General features: G+C 43.1%; 1 protein-coding gene across 1 annotated transcript in view; it reads right to left on the minus strand.

The window, feature by feature from the left end:
• LOC121442880 (acidic repeat-containing protein-like) overlaps positions 1–10,836 on the minus strand; it is a 96,724-nt gene extending 85,888 nt beyond the window's left edge. The window contains exons 1-4 of the mRNA XM_041644524.1: positions 10,829–10,836; positions 4,999–5,183; positions 4,488–4,518; positions 636–712 (exon numbers count right to left, since the gene is read on the minus strand). Of these exons, the coding sequence (XP_041500458.1) occupies positions 636–712; positions 4,488–4,518; positions 4,999–5,183; positions 10,829–10,836 (301 nt within the window). The remainder of the gene's footprint in view (positions 1–635; positions 713–4,487; positions 4,519–4,998; positions 5,184–10,828) is intronic.
• Positions 10,837–11,548: the final 712 nt, after the last annotated feature.

Here is an 11,548-nt window from a genome sequence, read left to right on the forward strand (position 1 = left end):
TGGTATCTCATTTATATCAAGTTAAAGTTCTCTAGCTTAAAAAAACTTCTTTATTTAGTCCTATGACGTAGCTGGACTTTTGGTGATTTCTACCTTATACAAATAGTGTATAGAGTAGATAGTAGTTGGTACCTCCCCCAGCTCCAGTCTCCACCAAGCTGGAAAGAGGACTGAGCCATGCCTCTCACCCTCTCCTCTTCCTTGTCATACCCACCTATAAAGGATGGAAGGAGAGGAAGATGGAGGAGTGGAGTCTAGGCAAATAGAACCCTAAGGCAGCAGAAGAGTTGCAACTGTGTTAGGAAACAGATCAAGGTGAGGAACCCAGCCATAGTTGGGCAGTGGTGGCTCAGGCCTTTAATCTCAGCACTTGAGAGACAGAGGCAGGTGGATCTCTGTGAGTTTGAAGCCAGCCAGGACTGTTATACAGAGAAACCCTGTCTCAAAAAAAAAAAGAAAAAAGAAAAGAAAGAAGAAGGAAGCCAGCCATACTGACATCCAGCACATAATGAAAAAAGGGCGGCACTGGCCTCAAGGTCATTATAAACTTAAAAATGTGCAGAGTCAGACCCTAAAACTGCCACATGTGACAAGGCTTCAGAGCAGCTATTTCTCTAAGCAAAGATGATACTTGCCTTCACTGCTTATTTCACAGATCTTAGATCTCTTTTCCTCATAGAGAGAGTCAGAGTCTGAGTCAATCACCACACAGCTAAGTAATAAGGTGGAAAAAAACAAAAGAAAAATATGAGCATAAATATTCTTTCCTTCTGGGCAGTTTCCATATTTTCTACAATAAGCAGGATTACTTGTTAAGTTTTGGTTGTTTCCTACTACACTAACGCTATTCCCCTTTATTGGAACTACAACCTTTCAATTATTCCAATTACTCTATACACCTTTCCCCTTTCTTACAAACTTCCCAAAGGAGGCGTCTGTCGGCTACAAAAAGTAAACTGGGTCTTGTCAGAGTGCAAGTACTCAAAATAGTTTTGGTGGCAGGGAAAAATTCATTGGGAGCTTATCATTCTTCAACTCTGAGATGAATTTGTGTAAGAGAGCCAAAGAGCAAAGGTTCTCACTGACCCCTTGTCAACTTGACACAAAGATATCACTGGTAAGATAAAACCTTTCCTTTCTTGTTCATCAACAAGATCACACATTAATAAACATTACAATATAAAACATTACAAAATTTACAAGTCCCGGAGTATTTAAAATTCCAAACACTTAAAAAAATTTTAGTATCTTTAACATATCAAATCTCTTAAAATCCAAAGTCTTTGTAAATTTTCAAAATCTCTTTAGAAAGTTCAAAGTCTCTCAACTGTGGCCTTCTGTAAAAATCAAAACTAAGCACTATCTTACTTCAAGAGGGAAGAACCAGGGCACAGTCACAATCTGAATAAAGCAAAACCAAACTCCAACTGTGTAAATAATTCAATGTCCAATATCTGGGTTCAAGTCACGATCTTCTGGGCTTCTCTAAAGGACCACTTTTCTGGCTCCACCCACTACAGCCCACACAGATTGTCTCCTAAGATCAGGACAACTGCACTCCACTACTGTTGTTCTTGGTAGTTGTCCTATGGTACTGGCATCTCCAAAATGCGGAGGTCTCTTGCTGCAATTGCGCTGTAGTTTCACCAATAGCCTCTGCTGGGCTCTCTTCAGGGACTTCAGCCCTGCCACACAGTGCCAAGTCTCAGCTGCTCTCCACGATACCTTCATGACTTCAAAACCAGTACCACCTGGGTGACTCTTATACACTACCAGGTTCTGCTGCCAACACAAGGTACAACCTAGGTCACCTCTGGAGTACCACTTCTGTGTGCTAATTCTGAGAAAACACTTCCCACAAGATTTCACCTCAGCGATGGTGTGTTCTTAATCACTGCTGATTTCTCAGCTCTAGTTGTCCAGCATCAATTATCCCAGCAAAGCAAAGGTTTTTTTTTCACTTTAGTGGTTTTGGTATCTTGATAATCACAACCAATTCTTCCACACACAGATTCTTAACACAAGATACGTTAACAGCCCTAATGAGAGTCTTTAAGTGATTTCAAATCTTCCCTCTGGAACTTCAAAAACCACACCTCCATCATCTGCATTTCTCTCAACACTAATCTTTCAAGTTCCCATAGAACATTTCACTAGGCTTTGAACACTCAATGAATTTTCTGGCCCCGAAGTTCCAAAGTACTTTCACAATCGACCCCCAAATGACATGGTCAGGTCTGTCATAGCAATGCCCTATCCTGGCACCAATTTCTGTCTTATTGCTGTGACGAAACACCATAACCAAAGCAACTTGGGGAGGAAATGGTTGATTTGGTCTATACTTCCACATCAACGAAAAGTCAGGACAAAAAGGCAAAGGAGTTTGGAGTCCTGGAGGCAGGAGCTAATGCAGAGGACATGGAGGAGTGCTGCTTACTGGCTTGCTCATCATGGTTTTTCTCAGCCTCCTTTTTTATAGAACATAGGACCAACAGCCCAGGGATGGCACCACCCACAATGAGCTGTGCCCTCCCACATCAATCACCAAGAAATGTCCTACAGGCTTGCCTGCTGCCCAATCTTATGGAGGCATTTTCTTAGTTGAGGTTCCCTCCTCTCAAATGATTCTAGCCTGTGTCAAGCTGACATAAAATTAGCTAGCACATACTCTTTATCCCAAGATATAATACTGGAACTCAGAGAAACTCTGCCTCAGCCTTCCAAGGGCTCTGATTATAGCCACAAACCCTCTGTATGATATACTTTTTAAAAAGTCATCATTGTAGGGGAAGTATATAGTGTGTGTGGGTGTGTGCATGTACCACAGAACACAATTGGAGGTTACAGGACAACTTTGTGAAGTCACTTCTCTTTCACCTTTACATGGATTCTGACGATCAAACTCAAGTCATCAGGCTTCTGTGGCAAGTACCTTACTTAACCCAGTGATCCATCTCCTGAACATGAAACATTTTTATGATGAATGAAAAGCACTCCAAATACCTGTTACTATATTTTTTTTGTATCCATTATAGATACCAAGGCTAATCTATTTCTACTGTACATGATCTCTCTTTTTTTTTTTAGTTTTTCGAGACAGGGTTTCTCTGTAGCTTTGGTGCCCGTCCCGGAACTAGCTCTTGTAGATCAGGCTGGCCTCGAATTCCCAGAGTGCTGGGATTAAAGGCGTGCGCCACCACCGCCCAGCTGTACGCGATCTCTTTTAAGCTGCCAAGTTGATGGGCCTTTGCTATCCTATTTACTATAACCTTAAAGAACCTTTCTTTGAGGCTGGGTGGTGGCACATGCCTTCAATTCCAGCACTCTGGAGTCAGAAGCAGGCACTCACGTGGTAGCCTGTAACTGGTTGTAATTCTGGTTCCAGAGGGTCCAACAACCCTCCTCTTGCCTTCATGGGTACAAGGCACACATACATAACAACAGGCAAATGCTTATACACATAAAGATAACTAAGTATTTTTTCTTTTTAGAGTCTTTTTCCTGGTCATGGTGGCACATCTTTAATCCCAGAATTCAAAAGGCAGAGACAGGTGGATCTCAGTTTGATGTCAGTCTGGTCTACATAGTGAATTATAGGACAGTCAGAGATACATAGACTGTCTCAAAAAAAAAAAAAAACTAAAAACTAAATGGCTTCTCTTAATTTCTAGCACATGGTCATCTTTTGGTTCTCACCCGATTTCTATGCATTCCTTACTCACTTCTTTTCCTACAACTTACTGGGCCAGATCATTGAAAGCTCTAACTGCTAGGTTAAAAACCTTGATTTTTATATGATGAGCTATTTGAATTGGGCATCAACATAATTTCAGTACACTCAGCATATTCACCTAGAGGCAAGATGCAGACTAGATCACAGACAAAACGTCTTTTTGACTGATGGAGACTAAAAAATCATGGTTCAAAGACATTTTAAAAATCAAACTAACTGAGCATTCATTTAATCCTAGCACTTAGGAAGCAGAGGCCACAAGTTCAAAGTCAACCTTATCTACATAGTAAGTTCCAGGTTAGCCAGGGCTACATAGTGAGACCCTGTCTCAAAAAGCCAAAAACTAGCCATGTGTGGTGGTGCATGTCTTTAATCCCAGCACTCAGGAGGCAGAGGCAGGCAAGGCAGATCTCTATGAGTTAAAAGCCAGCCTGGTCTACATAGTGTTTCAGGAAAACCAGGGCTACATAGTGAGATCAAGTCTTAAATAAGCTAAAAACTATAAATAAATAAAAGCAACAAACAGCTAAACAGTTAAAAAATGGCCCAAGACTAGAATCAGATACTTTAAAACTGGTTATAAACTCAAACAACCATCGTGATTCTGTAAGTACCATATAGTGTTTATTCTCAGAGAAAATGAAATGTTTACTCTTAAATTTTCTTACCCAGAATAGTGGATACTTCTGATAGATAGATAGATAGATAGATAGATAGATAGATAGATAGATCATGTTTCAACAATTCTCCTTACCTGGCTTCTTTCTGTGGCAATTTAGTCACAGCTATAAATCAAAGAAAGAAAAAGCATTAAGAAGCATGATAAAACCTAATAGCTCATGTCTTTTATTCCTGAAAAACAATTTATAAATTAGAGCTAGTGAAATTTACATTTTCCCAAAACTGGGGACATAGGTCAGTGGTAGAACATTTGCCTACTACACCTTGGGCTCTTTGTCCAGCAATGGAAAGAAGGTCAAAGAAAGGAAGAGGGGGAGGAAAATAGAAAAAAATAAAAGAATTTATACCCCCAAGAAAGATTGAGAAGAAATAAAAGATGACCCAGGAACCAAAAAGGAGTAAACAACACATTAAACACACACACAAACAAACACGAAGATCTGCTCTTGACACCAGGGAAATAAACTTCAACATCCCAAAGAGAACAAGACTAGGACCAAATCAAGCTAAGTATCCCAAACCTCATTTCAGTCATCTACAAAGATGCTCGATGTGCATTACTGTGGAAAGAGCGGGCTACTTACAGGTTTTGCTGCTGCTGCTGGCGCTGCTGCTACTGCTGCTGCTGTTGCTGCTGCCGCTGGTGCTACTGCCGCTACTGCTGCTGCTGCTGCTGCTGCTGCTGCTGCTGCCACTGCCGCTGCTGCTGCTGCCGCTGCCGCTGCCGCTGCCACTGCTGCTGCTGCTTGAATCCATGTTAAGAATATAACTGGGGAAAAAAAGAGGCTTTTACAGTGAGGGCTAGGGAGGCAGAGGCAGGCGGATCTCTGTGAGTTCGAGACCAACCTGGTCTACAAGAGCTAGTTCCAGGACAGGCTTTAAAGCTACAGAGAAACCCTGTCTCAAAAAACAAAAATAAATAAATACAAAAACCCTGAACCTAATCTTTGGGGGGTGGGAGGGCAAAAAAAAAAAGAAAAGAAAAAAATAAAGTGAGGGCTACCAATAACACAGGCCATATAATATCAAAACTCTCCAATAAATGCTAAAAACAAGCAACTTCTGAAATGCAAGGGCATAAAATACTTTTAAGAGCTTATGTGCCGGGCGGGGGTGGCGCACGCCTTTAATCCCAGCACTCGGGAGGCAGAGGCAGGCGGATCTCTGTGTGTTCGAGACCAGCCTGGTCTACAAGAGCTAGCTCCAGGACAGGCTCCAAAACCACAGAGAAACCCTGTCTCGAAAAACCAAAAAAACAAAAAAAAAGAGCTTATGTGCACTGGATGGTGGTGGTGCACACCTTTGATCCCAGCACTCGGGAGGCAGAGGCAGACAGATCTCTGAGTTTGAGGCCAGTCTGATCTATAGAGCAAGTTTCAGGACTGGCTCCATAGTTTACTGAGAACCTCTGCCTCAAAAAACAAACAAACAAACAAACAAAAACAAAAAAAAGCTTTCATGTGTCCAGGTTGGCTTCAATAGCAAAATAATAATCTATTACATTAGATACTGAGGTGGCATTAAACCCCATGTAATATAGAACAAGACCTTGAAGTTTTTATCCTCCTGCCTCCTCCCTCTTGAGGATTGGGACTACAGTAGTATGCCTGCCATGCTCAAGTTTATGTAATGCTGGTGACTGAACCCAGAGTTACATGCATGCTAAGGTAAATACCAACTGAGCTAGATCACAGCCCCTATATGCACTTCTTTTTAAAAAGATTTTAATTTTTTAATTGTATCTGTCTGTCTGCCTATATGTGACTGCAAGTGCCTGTAGTAACCAGAGATATTAGAACCCTCTAGAGCTAGAGTTACAGGTGGTTGTGAGCCATCCAACACTGAGTTCTGGCAACCAAATTTGGGATCCTTTAAAGAGCAACAGGCACTTCTAACTGCTACAACATCCTTCTCAAGTCCCTATATGTATATATAACTGTCATCAAATGTAAGATGTGCAAATTTCAGAAATATGGAGATATTTCAGAACTGAACGGTGAAATAGCTTGATTCAGACCTCTCCAACTATGCTAATAACAGTCTGCTGTAAGCCGGCTCACCTAGACTTTCACAAGACAGGCTCTTGAGCAGTAGTTATAAAAGAACTGTTTCTTTCATAGGACTACTGTAAAAAGTAAACCAGAAAATGGCTGTCCTCTCTCTTCTCTACCCCTATGGTACTACCACTTCTGCCCATCACATTTTCTTACCACAATTCACTGTAAATGCTTATATACGTATCAATCTGCTACCCTAAACGGGAAGCAACATAATTAGGAAGTATTATGTGTTTACTTTTGGTCACTACAAAGTCAGAATAACTGATGCATCAATATCAAGGAGTGGTTCTAAAATCAGGTGGCTCATGTATATAGCCTCAACACTTGGGAGGCTTAAGGAGGAGACTGTCACAAGTTCCAGCCCAGTCATAGCCATCAGAGAATTCCAGGTCATTTTTAGTTATGGAGAAAGAATATTGTCACAAGTTCCAGGCCAGCCTTTAGCTATGGAATGAAAAAAAAAAAAACAACAAAAAAAACTTAATACTTTTTTTTTGGATTTAAAACTTTTTTTTTAAAAAGTGATTAAAAAATTTTAAAGTCTAAAAAGAAAAATAAAAGTGATCCCCTTTTTATTTATGATCTTCTAATCTTCATCACAAAACCTCAAGGTTTGAAAGGTTACTTTCAAGGTTTTTAAATTTTTATTTATGTCACTGTTTGCCTATGGCACAGTTTACCACCAAAAGAGCAGGTTGGATTCCCTGGGGCTGGAGTTAAAGTGGTTATGAGCTACCCAATTCTGGGGTTGTAACTCTGAAAAAGTAGCAAGCGCCCTTAGCCACTGAACCATCTCTCTATCCCTGAGAATCTTTGCCTACTAGATTCTACTGAGTACTCAATTTTCTCCAGGTGAATCTTTGCACTTCTCACTTCAGAAACCCAGATCCTCAATCCTCATCAAATGCTGGAGGTATGCCTGGTGTGGTAGCACACACCTTTCATCTTAGCACTCAGGAAACTGAGCAAGAATTCAGTTTGAGGTCAGTGTAATCTAAGTATTAAATTCCAAGATAGCCAGGCTATAGAGACCATCGCAAAAAATAGAACAAGTTGAACCTATCCCAGCACTCAGGCAGAAGCAGGCAGATTTCTCTAAGTTTGAGGTCAGTGTAGCCTATAGAGTGAGTTCCAGGCCAGCCAGTGAGACCTTGTCCCAAAAATACAAACACACACACACACACACACACACACACACACACACAAAAAAAAACCCAGGGTTTCTCTGTAGCTTTTTGGAGGCTGACCCCTGGAACTTGCTCTATAGACCAGGCTGGCCTCAAACTCACAGAGATCCACCTGATTCTGCCTCCCAAGTGCTGAGATTAAAGGCGTGCACCATCACAGCCCAGCATAAATACAAATTTTTAAAAGTAAAAAAAGAAACGAGATAAAATAGCTTTTTGAGTTAAAGAAAAAGTACTAGTAGTGGAATTGCTGAAGAAGATTGTGAATATTTAAAATGGGGTATGGTGGCCCTGATCATTAATAGTAGAAATAAGGAGGCAAAGGCAGGTAGACATCTGTGTTGAAGCCTGAGAGTTCCGGGCCATCCAGCTCTACATAGTGAGATCCTGTACCAAAAATTGGGTAGAGGTATGGGTATTTAAAATACTGGAACTGCTGAACTTTCCTCTAAAAAGCTCAGTTTATATTCCACTCAATTCTATGGCTATAGACTACATAATGAGACTCTTAGGTCTAACCTGGGCTACAGAGTTAAAATTCTCCAAAACAAAATTCCCCAAATTATTGATTTTAAAAGTTTTTGTATTTTTAGGAAAATAGCCTATTATAATATAAAATGCAAAATTCACCTATCTTTAAATTTTTCTTTTAAGTCAAGGTCTCACACAAGTTCCAGGCTGGACGGAACTCCCTGTGTAAGTCAGACTGGCTTCAACTACTTTAACAAGCTTCCCATCAACATAGCCTTTCCAGTGCTAGGAATTACACCATACCCATTTTCTTAAAGTTTTAGGGTTTTTGTTGTTTGTTTCTTAATATCTGTGTGAAACTTATTTTGGTATAAGGAGTGAATCAAGTAAGAATTACAACTTTTTTGACAACTTCATACACAGAAATGTAATGCACTTAGACCACATTCCCCTCCATTATCCTCTCATCTCCGTCCTCCTCACACAGAACCCCTTCCTTTCCTCTCCTACTTCCACATCTTTTGGGGGCACTGTATTTAGTTAGGGTTGCTTGAAAAAGCATGAGTGTGTAAACTTCAAGTTAGCAGGACTAATTCCCCAATTCCAACTTTTTTGAGTTGCTTTGTTTTTTCTAACGCTAGTGATTAAACCTAGGGCCTTGAATATGTTCTAATTTGTTTTTTTTTTCCCCAAACAGTTCATTGACTATCAAATTGCCTGCTGACTTATCTACTGCCTCCACTCCTTTCAAATATCATTTTCACCATGAACTAAACTTTCTTTGTATTTTATCTATTTCCCACCACTCTGCTCTGTACCTCCCTCCATATTTTATCCCCACGGACTGACATACTGCAGTATTTCAAATAAGAGCATTCAAAGAATGCTGAAGAGACATAGCTATTTTAAATACCTCTGTGATCATGATGAAAATCATTTTTCCTGAGTCTCTCTGGGGGCAGCACTATCAACAATGGAGTGGAAAAAAATCAAACAACATTAGATATGAATTTCAGAGTGACTTTGCAGGAATTATTCATACTCAATAATATGTTGTATGACCTGGGCAGTGGTGGCCCACACCTTTAATCCCAGCACTTGGGAGGCAGAGATAGGTGGATCTCTCTGAGTTCGGGGCCAGCCTGGTCTATAAGAGCTAGTTCCAGGACAGGCTCCAAAGCCAGAGAAAGCCGGCCTCGAAAATATATAAACTGTTGCATGCTTCATAGAATTATGAGTTTCTGGCCACTGACAAAGATATGTAAAACTCTGGAATTATAGAACCCAAGATTCTTATTTCTTTACAATTTTAAGACCAACCAAGTCCAGGCAAGTGAAATGGCCCAGCAATAAATGGTGCTTACCACGAAATTTAACAACCTGAATTTAATCCTAGGGCCGAATTTAATCCTAGGGGCCTATATAGAAGAAAACGAACTCCTGTAAGTTGTCTATCTTCTGCTCTCCATACATCCACCATTGCACATGCACGTCTACACAAAAATAAATAAATGCAAGTTTTTAAGAAGATTAACTGAGTGGTTCGGTGGTAGCACACACCTTTAATTCCACCACTGGGAGGCAGAGGCAGGAGGATCTGCAGAGTGAGTTCTGGCACAGCCAGGGCTAGCAAGCAGTGAAACCCTGGGTCAAACAAAAAATAAAATTAAAATTAAAAATATTGAGATAGTAGGGTATGGTGACTCAAACCTGCAACCTCAGTACTCAGGAGGAAAAGACATGAAAAGACATAAAGATCCCAAGGTAAAGGTAGGCCTGGTCTACAGAGCAAGTTCCAGGACAGCCAGGGTTACACAGAGAAACCTTGTCTTGAAAAAAAACACAAACAAAAACCCCACACAGTCCCAAAAAAAAAAAAGCCAGGGTAGGCACACACCATTAATCCCAGCCTGGTCTACACTGTTGAGTTTCAGGACATACAGGGCTAGTGAGGCCTTGCCTCAAAAACCAATAAATAAATAATTCAGAAGGCAGAAGCAGGCCAATATCTGGCCTGGTCTACAGAGTAAGTTTCAAGGAAACCCTGAACTACACAGGGAAACCTTATCTAGAAAAAATAAATTTAAAAAGCCAAAGGCATGTAGTAGTTAGCCCTTAATCTACTTCAAGTGCCACTTTAATGAGGCATAAAGAGGAAGACAAACCTCAATTTAACCTAGTTTTATTTCAATACGGGTCGTCTTTATCAATTTCTCAACCCCTAGTCTCTCATAAGCTGCTGTCATGGCCTCACATTCGCAGGGGCAGAACTCCCCCTGCAGCTCTGGCTAAGAGACTTCCTAGTCCTCACTAGGGTCTGATCCTGAGAAGTGAGCCATACCAGGTCTCATGACAGGAGGCTACCCGGGTCGCTCCCGCTCCCACCGGCCCCTCCCACCCAGGCCAGTCGCTCCTGCCACCCCCCCCCCCATCAGTCACTCTGTTCCCCGCTATTCGCCCCTGCCCACCCACTCCCTCAGGACGTGAGTCCCATCCCCGCCATCCGCTCCCCACTCCCGCCACCGCCCCCTCTTCTGGTGTTGCGCCCTTTGGGGGGGGGGCTCCCCCCCCCCGCCCCCGCCAGCCCTGCCCCCAATACTCCCTCCCCTCGCAGGAAACGCGCCGCCAGCAGCCCCCACCCCTGCTTTGGTGCCTCCAGTCCCCGTGCCTCACCAGCCAGCCCCGCCCCCGCTCACCCCCCCATAGCAGCGATTGGCTTCGGTCTCTCCAGCCCCGCCCCCGTGCCTTACCAGCCAGCCCCGCTCCCGCTCCCCCTCCCCTTGCAGCAATCCAGCTTCAGTCCCTCCAGCCCCGCCCCCGCTTGCCCCAGTCTTGCAGAGCTCAGCTCCCTCCAGCCACCCCCCCCCCTTGCAGTCCCTGGCGGCCCTTGCAGCCCACGCACTCAACCCTAACTCTAACCCTGCTGCTTTGCCACCAGCCAGTCCAGCCCCCTCCCTCCAATGCCTGTGCCCTTGCCCCCTCATCCGCTGTAGTTGGCCCGCCCTAAGTCGACCACGCCCCGCTCGGTCAGGGTCCCCTCCGCCACTATTGGACCCTGCCCTGTCCCCACTTGGGTCCGCCAACTGATTCCCACCCCATCTCCAGTGCAGTCCCGTTGGTCCCCTCCCATTCCCGCCAGCATCTGCCACTCAATGTCCCCAGGCTTCCGCAGCTTCCTATTGGCTGCAAAGCCAGGGGTTCTTTCAGGCTCCTCCCCCAACCCACCCACGGGCCTGTTTTTTGAAAAAATTAACACAATAGCTTCCCATTGGCTGAGCAGGCAGGGATTCTCTCAGGCTCCTCCCCCCAACCAGCCCGACCGGCCTGCCTAGTATTGGTGGAAAATTCTAGAAATAGCTTCCCATTGGCTGAGCAGCCAGAGGCTCTCTCAGGCTCCTCCCCCCAACCCACCCAAT

This window comes from Microtus oregoni, unplaced genomic scaffold, assembly GCF_018167655.1.
Source record: "Microtus oregoni isolate MIOR12 unplaced genomic scaffold, Mior012 000097F_ref0000449, whole genome shotgun sequence".
NCBI lineage: Eukaryota > Metazoa > Chordata > Mammalia > Rodentia > Cricetidae > Microtus > Microtus oregoni.